Below are 20534 nucleotides of genomic sequence, written 5' to 3'. Positions count from 1 at the left end.
CGCTGTGAAACCTAGCCCCACCCTATCATGTGATTTCCTGAGTTCAAATGGCCCAGGATGTGAGTGGGCGTTAAGGGGCCTGAGAAAGGATCTCAAAACTGGCCTTAATGCCCACTATTTAACTTCACTGTCACATGTTTCTATACAAAAAGTGTAGTCAAAATTTAAACTTGAATTGTCAGTGACAGGTGTATTTTAGATGTGACACAAGGGCAAGTGAGAAAAAGAGCACCCAAACTGCGCACCAATAATGTATGTGTTTGTATTCTGTTCTAAATAAATATAAAAGAAAAATGTGGGGGGTCTGTTCTAAAGTTTTAATGACATTTCAATTCATACAGCGTCAAAACACAACCGCAAGGTGCCTCAAGGGTCTTTTTATTGTGACGTAAAGATCCTCCAATATTACAGAGAAAACTCACACTGTTTCTGTTCTGTGATGAATTCTGAAACATGACTGGACCTCTTCAAATAAACCGTTCCTCTGAAAATGATCAGTTAGCTGTTTTATAACTATTCTTTCAGGAATTTTAGAGAAAAGGGAAGTTTAAAGAGCAGTCCATGCAGGTGGGTTAAGTGATGGCTTTTTAAGTAATGGTTTAATTACTGGCACCTTAATGTATGTAGCCTATTATTAGAGATAGGTGACATTTGGGATTAAAGCATTTGTAGTTATTGAAGTTAACTCAGAAGAATTAATCAGAGTGCAAGAGTCCAAAAAATATTAATAGTGTTTAAAGCATCTGTATGTAATGATGAGTCTGTGAGATGGTTACTAGTAATTTTTCTCTAATGGTTGAATTTTTATTTGTGAATAAATTCATAGAGCTCTGAATTTTTGTCAGTGCTGAAAAGAAAACTAGAGCTTCTTTAAAAAAGAAAAAAGAAATGAGCAAAAAGCTCTTTTCCAGGCTGGAGGTCTTCTAAACTACTGAGATGACAATTTGACTCCAGCTTATCTACTTTAAGGTGGACCTTTGAGAGTTAAACCAGGGAGTACAGTGACTTTCGAGAGTTTAGGTAGCTGCTCTGCACTGTGTTGGCACATGGCATTGAAGAAGATAAAAGTGGAGGAATTATATCCTTCAACTTAGTCACAGCACTTTCAGAATGACATCTACTGTAATGAAATTTATTTCTCACCTTAGTGCAATCTATTATTGTAAAATTTAAATGTTAATAAAAAATGATGAGATAAAGAGAAGCCAGTTCATCTAATAACAGATTAAATGCAGAGTTGAGGCTGTCATTTTCAGCATCTAAATGGATATTACAATCACACACTATAATTATTTTATCAGAACTAAGCATTAAATCAAATAAAACCTCTAAAGTCTAAAAATAAATCCGGGGTGAGGTGAGGCATTATAGTAGAGAGAACCAGAGCTTTGCACTTGCAACTAAAGGCAATCCTCTCATGCCAATTACACACTGGCTTTCCAAATATATTAAAAGTCCTAGCAGCATCAGTCACAGTCAACATGCTTGCTTTAGACATTCGATGCAGTTGTCTGCCACTAATATTAGTATATCACCTCAGTGTGATACATTTTAATACTTATATGTAATACTAATATGCTTTAAAAGGTATACCCCAAACACAACAACAGATATTTGCTGCACAAAAAGTGCCCAATCTTTCAGTCACTAAATTAATACCGCAGTAGTTATGCATATATAAATGTGGCTATATATGTATGTACTGTATGTATTATATAAAAATCTTTATAGGTACAAAAACAGCACATTCTGACAGTTTAGACAGTTAACACGTGCATTTTAAAATGCAACAACTGGCTGAGGCCCTTCCCTGCTTTCCTAAGATTGGCGATAAATAAATGAATAAATAAACACATTTCTCATACAATTCATAAACAGTATCACAAACAGTAGTTGTCTTGACACTAATTCTGACAGTTCAGAAATCATAAAAAGATCAGAAATATCATGTATAATTGATCCTGTGGGAAAAGTTAAAGTGTGATTCAGGGTTTTAATAGTTTTGCAATTTTCATTAGTTTTTATTTTTATTTAGTTTTGACTTCAGATTTTCAATTTTATATCAGTTTTAATTAGTTTTTACCAATTGTTTGCTAGTTTAGTTTAGTTTTTATTTTTTTGAAAATCCTTAGTTTCAGTTTAGTTTTGATTAGTTTCAGTTATAGTTTTAGCTGTGTTTGCAATAATTAAGTGTAACAAAATCCCAGTTTCATCATATCAGTCATTCTGCTCATCCTTGGGTTTGTTGCTATTCCAGCTACCATACTGCACCCTGGACAGGTCGCCTGTCTGTCGCAGGGCTAACATGCAGAGACAGACAACTCACATTCCCACCTATGGGTTCTTTAAATAAATAAATAAAGGCAGATGAACAACCATTGATACCAGGCAACTATAAAACGTATATCTTGGCCCCAATGAGACTATTAACTCTCGCAGCAGCGGGTGTTCGTAATTTTGGTTCAAGTGAATCGATAAACTTTTTGAAGGTAATTGACTCACACAGTTGTGTAGATATCCCCGTCCTGTTGTCTCGGGATGCATCACGCTGCCTTGCCTGGGGTTAGCTTCTGTTTCTGGGGATGAGGGTTGAGTGTGCTCCCTTACCTTCTCAAGCTAAGCTAGGTTAGCCTTCTTGTGTGAGCTTTTCAAGTGCACTTTAAGGTTTGTGGGGGTTTTTTCCCTTTAGAAATGTCCCTCATAATTTGTCTGTTTCCACTACAAGACACTTGCTTTATCCAAAACACAGTCATATTCAAAGTAATCCCAAATTGGACTCTGGCTCCCGACTTTTCCTGACATGATTCTACGGGTGGACGGAGCAGCAACACAGACGACTCGACTAACGTACTGCCACCTGCTGGCATAATGAGACACAGCAAGAAAAAAATCTGGAAACTAAACTTCATTTTCACCCTTGACTCTTGTATGACACGCACACATCAATGAAAACTAAACACATTTTTGCTATAAATTCAGTTAATTTTAGTTAGTTTTGTGAACACTCATTATAGTTTTAGTTAGTTTTCCTTTTTTGTTTTTATTTTTATTTCCGTTAACGAAAATGTTTTTTCACTTCTAGTTTTCGTTATTTCGTTAGTTTTCGTTAACGATAATAACCTTGGTGTGATTGCAATTATTTTGAGTTTGAATCAACCATCAGCTATATTATTGAATGAATGAATGAATGAATGAATGAATGAATGAATGAATGAATGAAAAGTAGTGATGTGCGATACCACTGATTTCCTTTCCGATCCGATACCAAGTAATATTCAGGGTGGTATCGACGACACTGATCTGATACTGATACTTTGTACAAAAACGTATTTTATTTATTGTTTCTCAAATTATAGCGTCATAATGATTACAGGACATCAGATTACGTGTTCTTATCACTTAATAATGCAGAGTTCATCATACAGAAATAAAAAACCTGAAGTTGTGCGCTATTTGAACACCTTGCCTGCTTGCAGCACTAAAGGACTCCGTGAGAGACGTCTGTCTCGCCCTAGCAGCACCTGTCCCTCTCCTCCTCTTCAGTTCGCCTCAACATACGCTCGTCATATTCTGTGATATGATTTACTCTGAGGTGTTTGACAAGGTCAGTGGTGTTGCGGCAACACCTCACTTTTTTGCCACATGTATCGCAAACCATGTCTCAGCTGTTTGTGGAGGTAAAATACGTCCGCACATGACTCCAATTACGCTCAGCCATCGTTATGAGTGCACACGCCAGGGGCTGCCACACATTTATACAGCCGTATTTCGCACATGACTATGAAAAGTGGAAGAGGAAGTAGTTCCTTCGAATGTAGACAATCCGAATGTTATAGTTCCTTTCCACTGTGTTCCTGTTAATGATAAACTACAGATTTACCCTAAATTACTAAAATATCATGAAAATGCTATCAAAACTTTTGGAAACTAGAGAAATCAAACCTTGTGTGAAGAAAGTGCGCTCACTTAGAACGGGCGTGTTTATTGTGGAAAGTAGATACATCCCAAGAGAAAAAAAGGAGGATTCCAAGAAACTGGGAAACCAGCTCGATAGCGTACCTGTCAAACAGGGTTGATAGCATACCTGTAGCCAAGTAAGGTGAGATTACGCAGTGTGGGAAGAGTCATCAAAGTGCTTTGTGTCCACCAGGTTTGTATTGCGTAAAAGGCTTCACATTTTTATTTATGATATTCATACCACTAAGTGTTTAAAGCCATCGATTCTGTTCAGAGTCAGAGGTCAAGCAGACATTATTACATGTTGGTAATATGTAAAACCTTAATATGATATGATGGTTAATCTTGATGTTGTGTCCTGCTGTCCACGAGATTATGTTCTTTCTCTTTGGTTTGCTCTTTTTAGGACATAATATGGCATCTACAACTTTTTACAGAATCCTGCAATTCCTTCTGCTTGGTACTTTTATACTGGGATGCTTTGTGACTCTGTTTTTGATGTATGGTAAACCCTTTATAAGCTGGTTATCAGGTCCTGTAGAGTCAACAGTATCCACAGACCGGGTCAAGAACCTCTTCTCCACCAAGAGCGATAAAAAGGTGACCACTGTGCTGATCTGGCTCTGGCCCTTCGGAAAAACGTACGACCCAAGCCTCTGCAGCTCTCTCTTTAACATCGATGGCTGCTTCATCACAGCAGACAGGAAGCACTACATAAAGTCTGATGGGGTCGTCATCCATCACCGCGACATTAGCCCTGACCTGTCCAATCTGCCGCCATTCAAGCAACCGTCGTTCCAGAAGTGGATATGGATGAACTTTGAGTCACCATCACATTTGTTCCAGCTGCCTGGGATAGAGAACCTGTTTAATATGACTCTCAATTACTGTCGAGATGCTGACATTGAAGTGCCTTATGGGTCCATTGTAGCAGCAGAAGGGGAAGAGGATTTTGTACCACCCAGCAAAAACAAGCTGATCTGCTGGATTGTAAGCAACTGGAACTAGTAACACATGCGGGTGAAATATTATAATGAACTCTACAAACACATTGAGGTTCATGCATATGGACAGGCCTTCGGGAAATACACCTCTGACCAAGACTACTTCCCCACCATCACCAGCTGCAAATTCTATCTGGCGTTTGAGAACTCCATCCACAAAGATTATATTACTGAGAAACTGTACAACCAACTCTCAGTGGGGACAGTGCCAGTGGTTCTCGGCCCACCCAGGCAGAATTACGAAAACTTTATCCAGGGAGACTCCTTCATTCATGTTGACGACTTCAGCTCCATCCATCCATCCATTCGTTTCCGCTTCTCCTTTTCAGGGTCGCGGGGGGCGCTGGAGCCTATCCCAGCTGTCATAGGGCAAGAGGCGGGGTACACCCTGGACAGGTCGCCAGTCTGTCGCAGGGCCAACACACAGGGACAGACAACCATTCGCACTCTCATTCACACCTAGTGGCAATTTGGATTATCCAATTAACCTATCCCCACAAGCTGCATGTCTTTGGACGGTGGGAGGAAGCCGGAGTACCCGGAGAGAACCCACGCAAACACGGGGAGAACATGCAAACTCCACACAGAAAGACCCCAGCCTGATGGTAGAATTGAACTCAGGACCTTCTTGCTGTGCGGCAACAGTGCTAACCACCGTGCCACCGTGCTGCCAGCTCGCCCAAGGAATTGGCTGATTACCTGCTGCTCCTGGACAAAAATGAGGAAATGTACCTCAGGTACTTTGAGTGGCGGCAACACTTTAAAGTAAAGACTTTTGGGCAGAGCACACATGCCTGGCTTGTGATTACTTGCGAAGGCACAAAGAATACAAGGGATTCAATAACCTTGATAAGTGGTACTGGGGCGGTTAGAGATTTGAAGGTCTATGTGGACCTTGTTATATTGTTGAAGGCAGAGCTAGTGTGTAATAGTGATGAATTCACCTATGCAGTGTTTACAAAAGTCCAATCTGAAAGGGGTTTAACAGGGTCATGTACTTATTGAGTCTTTTTGAAATTATGTAGTTTTCATTTGCAATGCTAGTCAAACTGTTACTTATCTTTACATACTTACACTAATGCCGCAATCCAGATTTCTCGGAACTCAGATGTCGAGATCAGGAGTGACTTCACTCCCAAGTTAGTGTGTACGAAAAACAGCATTTGTTTTTGTCCATAGCAAGGTAGAGTCATTCAGGTATCACAAGCAATATAACATAATAATTGCTTTTTGTGCTTAAAAAAGACATTCATGGCTTATTTAGTAAGTCACAAATATACAATAGTGGCAGTACAGATTAAAAGTTTAAAATGTTACTACTGTGTACATTTAGTGCAGCCATCATGGACCCTTAGTTTCGGTCTACATGGGCTGCTCCAACTATCTGAGAGGGAAATTTTACTTGAGGAGGTGCTCCAGATTCAAATTCCGACTGGGAACTCTAAAATTCGAATTTCCAACGTCTCCAGGCACGCACCATCAGACAGATGGTCATTATGCATTTGTAGATTTGAATTCGAGATCTTTACCCTGGTGGTATCCGACAGAAGGTGTCACTGTTATGTGAGAGGAAGGTTGCTAATTAATATTGCTGTGAATTGTTTATTGTCTCTTGTATTTTTGTTACAGTGTTTTGGATTCCATGTGGATGATGATGATAGCACAGCACAGAGCCATTGTACTGCAATATGAAACTCCCACACAAATTTGTCATTTCTGACTGACTGCATTAAGCAGAAAGTTAATGAGCACAGAGTATATCGACTTGATTAGGCTATTTATTTGAGTGATGCACTCTCATTGCACTTTATGACTTCAGATATATAGACTGATATTGTTTCAGGGTTTCGGGCAGACTTTGACATATGGGTAAAGTAAGTATTAACTAAGATCTAATGAAATTGGCTCCCATGTGAAGAAAACAGTGAAAGATGTGATCTGTTTTCATGCTTGCTGCAAGGTTATCTATGTTGTTGTATAATCATCATATCACAGTGTTATTTGGGAGTAAGTGTCTTCATATGGAAAATGTGATTCTCAAATTTTTTTTTAAATTTATTTTTTAAATATAGCGTTACACCTCATCCTTGATGTGTCCACTGATGCAAAATAGAATAAAACCAGTTATTTTCTTATGGAGTATGGTTCCAAATGTTATAGTGGACCCTGGATTTAAACAATGTAGTGAACTGAAACAGGAATTGTTTTTTTTTTTTTATCTGTTTTTTGGGTGTCTTCTGTCTCCTTCATGTTCTCTCTCTTTGCTTTTCTTTCTTTTCTTTTTTTTGCACAAAAACAAAGAAAAGGAGCTTTAGCTTGTCTATTCTCCTGTTTAAATTTGTTCGTGGATTGCTGCTGCACCAGAGAGTAATTCTCTAGATGCTATATGACCTGGTTTCCCTAAAAAAAACGCTGTAGTGTTAGGGGTTAGGTGGGATGTTGTTTCTCCAGAAGGTACCATTTGAGGCCAGTTCACTGAAATAATCCGTTAGTAGTCAGTTCATTTTTTTCGCCATCGTTGTATCTTGGCAACTGCTGTATTTTACTGTATATGTCTGATAGTATCAAAAAGAAAATAAAGATTTGGACAAATTAATGATTTTTTCTTCTTTTGTCCAGAGATGCCCGATCATAATGTATTACATGACAAAGGATGGCTGGATTATGCTAAAACTATCTGGAAAAAACATGATGCTTGCTTTTACACATTTGGAAATCTACTTCTATATGAGCAAGGTACCTACACACTGCTCCCTGGGCGCTGTATTGGTGGCTGCCCACTGCTTCACTGAGTGAATGGGTTAAATGCAGAGGAATAATTTCCCTAAGGGATTAATAAAGTATACATTATTATTATTATTATTATTATTATTATTATTATTATTATTATAAACCCAGCTAGCCAGCATAACTTAGCATACAAATTGAAAACAAACAAACTCTTGTAGTGAAGCTGAGCTCTATAAAAGCAGCACAGCCATTTTAAATGGGGTTAAACAAATACCTGTTTAATCCCCATACAGCTGTTTCCCCTGTAACTATGCTAAGCTAAGCTAAGCTAGGCTAAACAGCTGCTGCCGTAGTGTCGTAGCGTTTACGCAGACATGACATTTGTATCAGTTGCATCTTGGCAGGAAAGCAAATAAGCTTATTTCCTAACTATTCCTTTAAATTTGACTTATAAATATTGTGTCAACATTCTCATTTGGCTTGAAATATTTTGCAGGATGCTACCTAATGTGCATTCTTGCATCTATATCAAATGTCATTTCCACACTCAATGCCCACACTGTTCTACATTGCCATGTAATACAGGCGGCGGTATAAATAGCCATCCAAAAGCCTTGATAGCTGATTGATGAGAGAGACGAGAGAGTGTTGTGGTGGTTACAAATCAATCTTCTGGCTGTTGTTAGTTACCCCATATCCTCACTGGTACTTTGGTATTTCCAGTCATCCAATACACCACACAGAGCTGACACAGTTTTGTCAAGTACCTCCACTCAACGCCACAGGTCAACATGTAGGATAAGTTTGTGCGTGTTGCTGAGATCAGTGGCAGAAATAATCCATCCATGTCAATTGGGGATTAATGTGAAAGTTCAGACGGTGGTGGGGAGATTGTCCGTGCCACAGACAAGGGTCACTGTCCTTAACTGTAGATTTCACATTTGCTCTGTTGCACACAATACAGAACATTTCACAATGGTCAAATCAGAGATGACTTGTACCGATGAACCTGGAGGTTATTATCACTCACTTTGCACTTTGCATTTCCTTTCATCTTTCTTCTAGCCTCTATCCTAGTTTTTTTTTTTTTAACAACCCCAATTCCAAAAAAGGAAGCTGCGTAAACTGTAAATAAAAACAGAATATAGTGATTAGGAAATCTCACAAATCCACATTTTTCACTGTATAAAACACAGAAAACTGAAGATGTTTAATCTGAGAATTTCTCCATAAGATTCTCCCAGAATATTTTGATGATATTATGCAGTCTAGACAATAACTGTTTTGTATTTGTAGATGCAGTTTTTTGTAGACTGGTGAACCTCTGCCCACTTTTGAGAAACTATGCCTTTCTAAGATACCCAATACCAACACCCAATACCAATACTGATGTGTTGCCAATTAACCTAATTAGTTCCAAAATTTCCCACCAGCTTTTTTTTAAACATTTAAATTCCTACCACACTAATGAGTGTGCAGGGTTTTTTTTTATAATTGTCTAAGAATCTGAAGCATGTTTACATTACACTTGTTTATTTATGCTTCACTGCTTGTCTTTCAGTAAGCATGAAGCTACCATTACAGGACGGTGTTGCCGAAAACAGAAGAAAGAAGAGACGCTTTCTAGAAGGCATGTTAGAATTTAAATACTTACTTCCAAATGCCTGCAAAATTTCTAACATTCAGCGCTACACTGTCATTCGAAGTGAAACGCTAACTTTACCTACAGCTGATCCAAATACTACAAAATAAGGCAAGTCATCAGAGAACATTTCAATGGGTTGTAGCAAAGTCCTTCTTCTACAAAGTCTCTGGCTCTACATGCCTAAGAGGTGACAATTCTGTCTCCTCTTTAGTAATGCGATCAGAGTTCTGGCTCTGTAACACATCTTGTCACTTGCTCATACCATGACTCACTTTGGTGAGAACTAGAGTGGGGATTGAGGAGCAGAGTTGGTGAAGGCATTACCCCGGCATTCACGGGGCCTCCCTGAAGGGGTGTAATGTTTTGTGATATTGTAGACTTAGTAGATTGTATCTTCCTCCCCCCGGCAACCCCCCAGTGTGGCTATCCTGTTCAGTTAGAAATATTGTGTTGAAAGCAGACTCTCCACATGGCAGAAAAGCACAGAGGCCTGCTCAAAGGGCAGCTTTCTGTGAGTCCACTTATTAACTACTGGGGCAGCTCCTCATCTCAATCTAATGGATCCCACTTATGCTGTCATCACCATGCCAACCAGCTGTCAGCTTTGGTGCAGTGAGGCTTTTGTGCTTCAGAGAGATGCAACTGTGTCGTGTTGATCTGTCTCAGTCTACAACAAGTCACCACCTCAAAGGAGCCACCAAAGTAAATGCTTCTCTTCTTCTCTGCGATCATTTGATTATTGTAAAGCCTGAATACATTAAGATAAGAGGACACCTGAGTCCAGGTCAAATAAAGGCCTATTTATTGGGGCTTGACAGGCCACATAAGAAATCTGTTGGCAGTTGCCCACTAGCTGACTTCAGAGGATTATGTGGGCAAAAAGGAATATGCAAGATCAGCAAGCTTTTTGCTTGGCAGAGTTGGTGCTGTCTGCTCTAGAAGTTAATAATCCAAGAGACAACAACCAGCACCTGCTTCCCATCAGATACAAATCAAAGCCACGATAATAAAATCACAACCATGCCTGCACAGATTATCAGATAGAGCTGCAATAAACAATAATCTCCGCTTTAATATCCAATGAATAACACTGGCGGTTGACATGCAATTTATTTCTCATGGTTTTCGTATTATGGCAACACACTCAGGGAGAGGAGTAAGAGTTTTTGTTTGCTGGAGAATATAGGTCACCTCCTCCCTGCCTGCGTGTCACATGACGACAGACATACAGAGAAGCAATGCAACAAAGATTAGAAGCTTTCGCAGTGGCCGCACTGGTCCTACGGTTGGGTTGCTTGGTTTGTTTACATTTTGTGCGGCTTTTTGATTTGGAGCCACTGCTATGAAGAGCAGCAGGAGACAAGGATTCAATACAGTGATAACTTAATCCAGAGCACCAGACAACTTGGTGTAATCCAGTGGATCTGCTTAGAATTAAGAAGAACCTGAAGGATGCTATATCTTGAAATCAGAAAAAAAAAAAAAAAAAAAATATATATATATATATATATATATATATATATATATATATATTACAAAAAACCTGCCTGAATTACTGACATGAAATTGTTATTTTGTGCTTAAAGCCTAACGTAACACATATAGCGTAGGTAAAAAAAAAATAGCATGGTGTTACATTATCCCTCAGAGGTTTGTAGATACCGCCTACATACACTGCAAAACCATGTACCAGCATCATCTGCTGATCCCAAAATGGATTTAGTACCAGAGTGTAATTCTAGATGAATTTCTTCACAAGGAGTGCTACTGGAGTTAATGTAGAGAGAAGACAAAGGGGAATAGAGTTCATCTAGACAAAACTGCATTCCTGTCAGCCTCATCACTGTCACTGACCTTCCTCTGTGTGTGTGTGTGTGTGTGTGTGTGTGTGTGTGTGTGTGTGTGTGTGTGTGTGTGTGTGTGTGTGTGTGTGTGTGTGTGTGTGTGTGTGTGTGTGTGTGAGGGATTAAACCAGTGGGTCGGGCTGGTGGTCTTCCCAGGCTATTTTTATGAAGATGTCTGCTCCCCTGATCCTTTGGAAAACTGATCGGAGCATATGTTCCATGATTCAAATGCAATTAGTCAACCGTCAGTCAAAGACGGAGGTGAATTTAAATGTTTAAACGGGTAGGAAAGAACGAGAAGAGTAACAAGAGTCTCGCTATTAGCAGGATGGTCGCCATTTAAACTGTCATTACTGCTCCTCCTCTCTTATTTTGCTGGGGATGGATTGAAGGCCCACAAGCACGCAGCTTCACCCTTCTGAAGTGCTGCCAAGATGCTCTCAATAGCCACTGAGAGGTCCTGGCAATATAGTTCAGTACCTGGCAGTCACAAAGCTGCTGGCAACTACTTCTCATAAGCCATCTGCAACTGCTTGTGTGTGTAGGAGGCACTGACAAAGGCCACAAGTGTGTCCAGACATGTTACAGCATCCAAATGACTAACTATCTCTGCTGTGGTACCACTGTCCAAGCTGATAATAGTGTCGAAAAGATTTAGCATTTTCAAGCTCAAATCTTCTCTTTTAATGTACTGTCTGTATACATGTGAAACTGATTTGGAAGCCTTACATTATTTATATGGTGGTCAGTCATGTTTCCCAACAGTAATCTTCTTGTGCTAAAGTTGCAAATCTCTCTGCTTTTTTGCATTCGGGGGATGAGACAACAAAGAATAAATCAGTCCAAAGGCTTAGAGATCAGCGCACCATCAACTCCCTTAAAAGGTGCAGAACGATGCAGTGAAGTATGTCCATTCTCCCCTGAGATCACTGCTAATAAGAGGGCCTGTATTTATAGAAGAGCCCCCCTAGTGGATACCCCATAATCCTGCCTGACCCCTTTTCATCCCTGCCTCATCCCTGTGCCTCTGCAGTCTCTGGCTTCAGTCTCATCCTCACCCTGAATCAACTGAGGTAGAGAACTCTTTAATACAACACTGTTGTTTTTTTCCCTTTAAATTATTTTTGAAAGAAGGGGAAATTGCTTGTCCTCTTTACTTGCTTGATGAGAAAGAGGATAAATTGCCTGGACTATTATTACTTTTCCCTATCTCTCCTGTTCTTCCTTATTGTTCATTTTTTTTCTCCTTCTGCTCTCTTTGACCTGCAGCTAAGAAAAGCAAATAAGATGCCCACCAGCGAGCGTTTAGACTGCCATTACTGCAAAGACTCCCTGCTGGGAAAGAAGTACATAATGAAAGAGGACACGCAGTACTGCACTAAGTGCTACGAGAACTTGTTCGCTAACAACTGTGAGGCATGCTCCTTACCAATCGGCTGTAACTGCAAGGTAAGGAAGCAACAGTGTAGACAGTGAGAATAGTGTAGTGCGAGATGAGAATGTGAGGTTAGTGGTTTGAGTCTGTAGATGAGAAATGTGGAAGGATTTCAGTTTTAGAGCTGTTAAATGAACCATGAGCCTTACAGAACATCAATAATAATCACATGCAAAATATTTGCAGGATCTCTCCTATAAGGATCGTCACTGGCACGAGCAGTGCTTCAAGTGTGGCAAGTGCAGCCGCCCTCTAGTGGAAAAGGCCTTTGCCGCCAAGGATGATTTGTTGCTCTGCACTGAGTGCCATGCACAGGATTACTCCTCCAAGTGTACCACCTGCAAGAAAACCATCATGCCAGGTACATGCAGTGATGATGGTGCTGGATAATGTCACCTGAAAGCTAGATCATAATATAGTGTTAAATATATATTCAGAGGTTATGGCTAAAATTTAAGGATAAGGCAGCAATGAATTGGTGAAACCTCTTAAAGTATTGACTTTGAAGCTACAATGAACAAAAGATATGCCTGGAAAAATGTAAATTCAACAAATAGTCATGTTTTTTATTACACACATTTATTTCTTATTGGGGAAAAAAGAGTTCAAAAGACTAGAATTTCTTCCTTTGCCTAAAATTCTTTCTAAGATTATTTCAGTTGCATCATCCCCTCCCTGCAGATAAAGCAGGCCAGCTTTGGGCCACGGTGTGTTTCTGTCATAGAGGGACCATATGCTGACTAAGCTGCTCTCGTCCCGTGTGCCAGGTTCCCGCAAAATGGAATACAAGGGGAACAGCTGGCATGAGACCTGCTTCCTGTGTCACCGCTGCCAGCAGCCAATAGGAACCAAGTCCTTCATCCCTAAAGACACCGGTTACTTCTGTGTGGCCTGCTTCGAGAAGCAGTTTGCATACCAGTGCTCCGCTTGTAAGAAGGTAGGGTTACAGCTGAGTGGATTACGTGTATTGAGTGCTACAGTAAATCCCCCTGACTCTGGCATTTTTGTGTTAGTCACACTGCAGGGAGGAGAATAAAGGGAAGAAATGAGAATAGCACTGTATATCTCTTTTTGCTGAGCGCTCTATTTCTCTTGCTTGTGCTTCTTCTAGGCCATCACAACAGGTGGAGTGACCTACCAAGAGAAGCCCTGGCACCGTGAGTGTTTTCTGTGCATTGGATGCAGAAAGCAGCTGTCAGGCCAGCGCTTCACCACCAGAGAAAATTACCCCTACTGCCTGGAGTGCTTCAGCAACCTATACGCAAAGAAGTGTGTGGGCTGCACCAAGCCCATTACTAGTGAGTTTTCATTTAATCTAATACCAAGCAAGTGCTCTGCTCCTCACATTTAAGCTTTTAAGTCTGTGTTGTCGAGGGAGCGTTAGCAACACAAGGTGATGATTTTACATTGACATGAATGCATGGCTCTCTGATGCGTGCAGGTCTGGCAGGAGCCAAGTACATCTCCTTTGAGGAACGCCAGTGGCACAGTGAGTGTTTCACCTGCATGCAGTGCTCTGTGTCACTGGTGGGACGTGGCTTCCTCACCCAGCGTGACAACATTTTGTGCACTGACTGCGGGAGGGACAAATGACCTTTACATGCCAGGATCACAGCTCTACCCAAATGACAACAACACCTGCTGTCTGATAGAAATACTGTGGATCTACGAAAGTCTCACACAAGAATGCCTTGCACATAAAAAGCCTTCAAGTGTCATTATTTTGGTGTGTTTGTTTTTTTTTTAAAAGAAAACATTATCTCTTGTATGTCACTCACACACACCCACACACAGATTTTAAAGTTAATCTGGCATGTATGTTTTTCTTGATGACAAAACAATCATTAGCTGTCTGATGCAGTTTATTGTACATCTGTTGTGCCTAGATATAAATGTATCCACACTAAAGAAACAATAAATGATGCATGATTTTTGGATTTGCCTCAGGTGAAATATGTCTTGCCATATAGATCCTTTTTTAGTACTGCTTTTGTTCATCTCATCATAACTTAATCTGCTCCGGGCCTTTTGTATATTTAACTCAAATTCCATAGTGAGGACAGAGGGCACAAAGTTTACTGTAACAGATATAGCTGCGGTGGTAGGTTTTTTTTTTCTGTTTTTATGACCACAGTGTCTTCTCTCAGTCATCTTTGGGGCAATCATTGCTATAAAACAATCCCCCTTGCTGTGTTTCTGTTGCCTCTTGACCTCATCACACCCATCTCACGGACGTTGTAAACAAACTCAAACAAACCACAATCAGCAGATTGCTTCTGCTTGTCCATTATCCACTGACCAAAGTGACCGCTTCAGCCCTACGCGCATACCAAGAACACAAGAAGCCATAACTGTGGCCACCTCAAAAATATCCATCTTCTTCACCATGAACTTGTAAAAGTTTGTTTTCTTGGTGAGGCTGTTGGATGAGTTGTGTAAGTGTCCTCACATGGCAGGATGAGCGGTAAAAAATGCTGACATAGATTTCCTGTCAGGATATAGTCACATGGGGGGAGTTGTAACTTTTTTACACTTCATAAACTTGTAGAGGAATTAGAGGAAGGTTGGACAACAGAGAGGTAGGAACATTTTACTGTGTTTAGCTTTGATTTAAGCATATATCAGTGACTTTTGAAAGAACTCCTTTTTCTTCTGCTTGAACTGCATCCCATTATTCAACATTAATACTTTTTTGCAATGGCTTTTAGTGCCTTCAGAGAAGCTCACATATATGAAAAACGAGCAGTCTCGAAAGAGGACAAATCCTGCATCCAGTGCCTTGAGTGCTATGACCAAAATGTTTACATAGGGACTAAAGATGCAACAGTCCAACACCTCATTCTGACAAGCAGCACAAATGGAGACAATAGCCCTGGCCTGACCAAAATCAGAGAAGGTAGGGCAAGAAAACTAGGCTCAAGCAACTCTGTAAATCAACTGAGGGCAGTCCCACTTTTCAACCATCTGCTGGTCCTGTGGGACCGGAGCATTACTGCCCTCAACATGTTTTCCTTAGAGCCTGTTCCTGCTCTGAAGAAGATCCAGCAAGTGTCTTTGTTTGAGGTGTGCGACTCATTGCTCGCATCGGAGGGGACGTGTGTGCAGATGGTGACGTCTTCCAGCCGCAGGAAAGTGCTCCGGATCCATGTGGTGGGAGTGGACAGGTGGGAGGTTGTAAAGGAAGTCTCTGTGCTCCAAGACCCTGTGGCCTTGGCGGTGGATGGTGCAACTCTGTGTCTTGCCACCAGTGACAGGTACCTCCTCTGTGATATTCAGACTGGGAGCTGTGAGGAGCTCTTTCCTCATAATCATAGCAGGCAGCATGTTATCGTTACCTCACTGGGAGAAGGAGAATTCCTCCTGAATGGGCCCGAATTTTTGGGTAAGAGCTGCCAAAATATCCAACAGGCTTTACATTCATGTGCCATTATTCTTAGCTTCTAAAACAGCTCATTTCATATCACTCATAAGTCATTAATCCATCTAGCCAGAGGATATTTATTTTGCCAAGATATCATTTCTCCATTCTCATCCCTCAGGCATGTTTGTGATGAAGACAGGGATATGCCAGCGCCCTCCCCTGCAGTGGCCTCAGGAGGTGCTGGCAGCCAGGGCATGTTTCCCTTACGTCCTAAGCCTGCAGCCCGAACTGTTGTCTGTTTACAGCATGTTGGATCAGCAACGCAAACAGACTGTGAGTCTCACTGGAGCAAGGGGTCTACTTTCCACTTCAGGTAAATCAGGCGACATCAGTTTCTCATCTGATCGCAAAGAGCATGCTTTTGTTTTTAAAAGACGTAGTCATGTTTGTCTCAGTTTGCTCAAATATAGTCCGTCGTTCTTGCACCTTCTGAGAGTTTCTAAAAACCAAAAGCAAATGTCCCCTCAGATGGTGTGTTAGTGTTCACAGAGAGAGACATTTTCAGCCTGAGCCTGGTGCCATTCGAAGAGCAGATCCAGGCACTTGTAAGGCACCAAAGGGTTGAGGAGGCCTTATTGCTGCTGGAAGGGGCTCAAAGCCGTCATCCACTTGACTCATACAAGGTGAAACAGAATTTATAGGCACACTGAAGGATGCAAACTCACATCACACTGATTTAAAAATATAGCTTTGGCGTTATCAGGTAGCCTCCAAATCTTTTACTTTTGCTGCCTGCTTGTGTGCTGCTGTAGCTCCGGCTGCTTTGTACAATGATATTGACTTTCAGATTCATGCATTACAAACCCAACCGGCAATGCATAATATGGTTTGAATTTACCATTGATCAGACTGTCAAAGCATAGACTTGTTACCTTACAGAGAGTATACGCAGGTATATTCGATATCGATGAATGAAACTGAAGACAGCAGATTTACAGCGTTTGACTTTTAGCGTAATCTGTGCCACATCTCAGCTTACAGGTTAAAGATGAAGAGGCTAATTAACACAATCATGAATCATAGACATTTCCCATTTTTCTGCTACTTGTTTTTCTTGAAGTGTAAATTTAATTTTGTAATTTTAGCCTCAAGAGAGTCACAGTGTCTTCTGCCTCAGTAATTTCAGTTCACATATTGTTGCGTTAAATATGCTCATACAATATGTGCCTGGTTTAAAAATAAGACTATTTTCCCCTCGCAGGAGCTACAGAAGGCCATCACTTGCCTGGCTGGATTTGCTCATTTTTACCAGGAGGGTTTTTCCCAAGCCAAAGATCTATTCATGTGAGACCAAACTCCCTCTCCCGTAACAAAACACTCCAAAATACATGCTAAATAAATCTGAGAATACTGCTTTAAAGATGTGTACTTTCTGCTTCTTCCATATGAAAAAATGTATACCTATTACCCACTTGAACAGTAAAGGTGAGCTGGACCCGAGAGAAATCATCCGCCTGTACCCGGATATGTGTCTCAGCGAGGACTTTCAATCTCATCTTGATCAAATAAACAAGGGCAGAGATCTCCAGCTGCTCAAGAAGGAGGACAGAAACAAATTTCATCATTACCTGGCCTTCCTGGGAGATTTTCTCAGAGCAGCAAGGGGGACAGAGAGAGGCCTGAAGTGCAGTAAGGAAGTGGACAGCACCCTCCTGAGGCTGTATGTAGAAATGAACGATGATGAAAAACTCCAACAGCTTGTTGCTTTTCCCAGTAAGTGCAGTCTGGACCTCTGTGTCCCTGTTCTGGAGCAACACCACAGGTGAAAATGAATCATTATTAGTTATACAAATGATCTGAAATCACACCTATAAATCTGAATATTTTGCTTAGGACACAACCATGCTTTTGATTTTAGATTATTTATTTCTGATAATTTACTTTTTGAGAATCATTTTGACTTCTTCTGTTTTGTTTTGTTTTACAGATTTTTTGCTTTAGGTTCCCTCTACGAAAGCCACGGGCTGCACACTGATGCAGTAAAGGTACACCCCCCCCCCCCCCAATCCAAAAAAAACATCACATATGTTCACACAAACTTGATGTATGAAAGCAGTGTATTTTAACTGGTTGTATTCTTCCAGACTTGGGTGAAGATTACAGATGGCTTGTGTAAAGATTGTTCCTGCTCAGATGTATATGGACACATCGTGGCGACTCTCAGTCAGCTAAGAGACAAAGACACCGTGTGGGCATTTGCAGATTGGACTTTACAAAGAAACCAAGAGGTGCCTTTTTCATTTTTCACGCTCACTACCAAACTGCAGAGGGCAGAGTTGTACAATATAACTATGTATTGCACACACATAAAAGTGACAAATTAAAGGAAAATCTGAATTGCTTTGTCTGATTGGTGGAATGGCTTCTTCCAGGATGTTGATACCCTCATCTGCAGTAGAGTCACTCAATGGTTAAATACATATGAAACTGTCTGAATCACCTGCAGTGACCTTTAAGGTTTGGTAGTGCATTGAACCACTATCATCAAAATACCAAATGAGGGGTTATCTTTAGAAAGAATCATATTCCATCCCTCCATCAGAGTCTGAGGAATGCTAAATAAATAAATGGTAAAGTGCATTAAAGCTGCTAAAGTGATTCATGGTCCCACTCCCATGCTTTACTAAGAAACAGTGAGGTGTTTTTTTCCTTTAATCTGTCTCTGGTCTACATAAACCATATACTGTATATGTGGACATCAACCAGTGATTTATGTACTCCTGTTTTGAAGCCTTGAGCTGATAATTTTGGCTGTCATCGTCTTGTTTTAATGAAACTGAAGTTGATGAGGGTGTGGCAGATATGATTGAAAAACCAAGGGCCACTGTGTGCTCATATGGCAGCAATTTGTCAAACATAAAGTCAGTGGCAGAGCCAGAGGTTTTTTTATGTTTAAATTCTTGTTTTAAATGCCGATAAATCCCATAAGATTATCGGAATATAAATGTATCTGCGACTGTATACGTCAACGGCTCTAAATGGCACCACCCTTTTTGTAGAAATTGCCTTATAAACCAATTTGTAGTGATTAAATACATTTTACTTTATTTGATAAAGACAGGTGTGCAGATTTTCATCAAGCGCCCACCAGATGGTCAATTTGAAACACAAGATGTCCTCACATTCTTGGAGACGTTTCCACTGGCATTGATTTTCTATCTTGAGTACTTGATCCATGATTTAAGTAGCGAGGTGGGTACACCAACAGCTCCTTAATCTAATAACCTAAATTAAATGCGCAGACATGATTGATGTAATCTGCCCCCAGGAAGAGAGCCATCACAACCGTCTGGCCCTGGCATATGTTACTCAGATGCTGCAAAAGGAAGATGAAAGAGTAAGGGTGACCAGAGGGAAGCTGCAGCAGCTGCTATGGGAGTCCAAATTCTATAACATCTCCACAGTGTATGGTGTGTGAATTAGTGTGCGTATTAAAATAAATCATTGTGGAATTAGCAGCAAGTTAAAGTAAAAGTCATGATTTTTAACTCATTGCAGACAGAGTAAAGTCAACAACCCTACACCCAGAAAAGGCCATTCTCCTTGGTAGGTCTGGTGAACACTACCAAGCACTGCAGATGCTTGTACACGAGGAGAAAGACCTCCAGGCTGCAGAGGCCTACTGCTGCAGGGCAGCCCAGGTCCAGGATTCACAATTCAGGGAGGTCCTCCTGCTCACTCTTCTCCAAATCTACCTGAGCTCCAAGGATCTCACAGACGCAGCTGTGGATCTTCTTAACAGCCAACCTCACGTTTTTGCACTGGAGAAGGTACTCCAGCTCCTTCCTGAGTCCTGGTCTGTTCAACTGGTCTCTCAGTTTTTAGTCGTATCCCTCAGGGAAACCTTCCACCAGAGGCAGATGGTGAGATTGCAACAGGCTCTTGCCCGGGCGGAGCTCCTGAGGCACAAGGTCACTTGGGTGAGTTTAATGATACAGTTCACATTTTTCCTGCAGTGAACACTGAATTTCTCCTTTTTCTTTATGAGCCCTGTTGCACTGTTACTCTCTCGTCTGCAGATGCAGGCCTCAAAAACAAAGTTCAGAGTGGACAAGCAGCAGAAATGTAGAGTTTGCCAGAGAGAACTTACAGAACCACACTTTGTCCGTAACCTGCGAGGTGAGGTGGTGCACATAAGCTGCATGGGCTACTCTGCATTATAACAACGGACTCAGACTTTTTTTCTCACTGGACTTCTAAGAATCTCATTCATTTTTTACATTTCTGCTTCCAACCTGATGATTGATCTGATCATAGAGCCAGACTCTACCAGAATCAAAGTCAAGGACAACTTTGCTACTAAGATTTTAAAAATTCAAACTGGAAAAGAACAAGCAATGCAGTTTTTGAAGGCAACCATTTTTAGACAGATTGTAGACAGCAAGAGCAATAAAGTCAGTTGGGAAAAACCCTCAGGGGTCTATATTCACTGATCAGACAGTGGTATTTTACATGGAAACCACCTGTGGTCACCCTGATGACCAGAAGGAATATGGCC

The 20534-nt window shown here is 40.9% G+C and overlaps 2 protein-coding genes and 1 pseudogene across 2 annotated transcripts; all 3 read left to right on the top strand.

The window, feature by feature from the left end:
- The first annotated feature begins 3221 nt into the window (after positions 1 to 3221).
- LOC146496194 (4-galactosyl-N-acetylglucosaminide 3-alpha-L-fucosyltransferase 9-like) lies at positions 3222 to 5942 on the top strand (annotated as a pseudogene).
- A 6198-nt stretch (positions 5943 to 12140) lies between these two features.
- Positions 12141 to 14346, top strand: fhl5 (four and a half LIM domains 5). Its single transcript, XM_085143506.1, has 6 exons — positions 12141 to 12253; positions 12450 to 12629; positions 12802 to 12976; positions 13383 to 13552; positions 13727 to 13913; positions 14057 to 14346. Exons 2-6 carry the CDS (start codon positions 12468 to 12470, stop codon positions 14206 to 14208), a joined length of 846 nt encoding a protein of 281 aa, XP_084999632.1. The 5' UTR covers positions 12141 to 12253; positions 12450 to 12467; the 3' UTR covers positions 14209 to 14346.
- An 11-nt stretch (positions 14347 to 14357) lies between these two features.
- LOC146496192 (transforming growth factor-beta receptor-associated protein 1) lies at positions 14358 to 20202 on the top strand. Its single transcript, XM_085143504.1, has 11 exons — positions 14358 to 15997; positions 16155 to 16349; positions 16505 to 16659; positions 17238 to 17320; positions 17457 to 17798; positions 17964 to 18021; positions 18121 to 18264; positions 19094 to 19228; positions 19305 to 19446; positions 19535 to 19956; positions 20056 to 20202. The coding sequence occupies exons 1-11, from the start codon at positions 15313 to 15315 to the stop codon at positions 20197 to 20199; spliced, it is 2505 nt and encodes an 834-aa protein (XP_084999630.1). The 5' UTR covers positions 14358 to 15312; the 3' UTR covers positions 20200 to 20202.
- Positions 20203 to 20534: the final 332 nt, after the last annotated feature.

The sequence above is a fragment of the Neolamprologus multifasciatus genome, chromosome 19, assembly GCF_963576455.1.
Source record: "Neolamprologus multifasciatus chromosome 19, fNeoMul1.2, whole genome shotgun sequence".
Taxonomy (NCBI): Eukaryota; Metazoa; Chordata; class Actinopteri; order Cichliformes; family Cichlidae; genus Neolamprologus; species Neolamprologus multifasciatus.
Note: the sequence above shows the minus strand (reverse complement) of the source record. Positions and strands in the feature narration are given on the sequence as shown.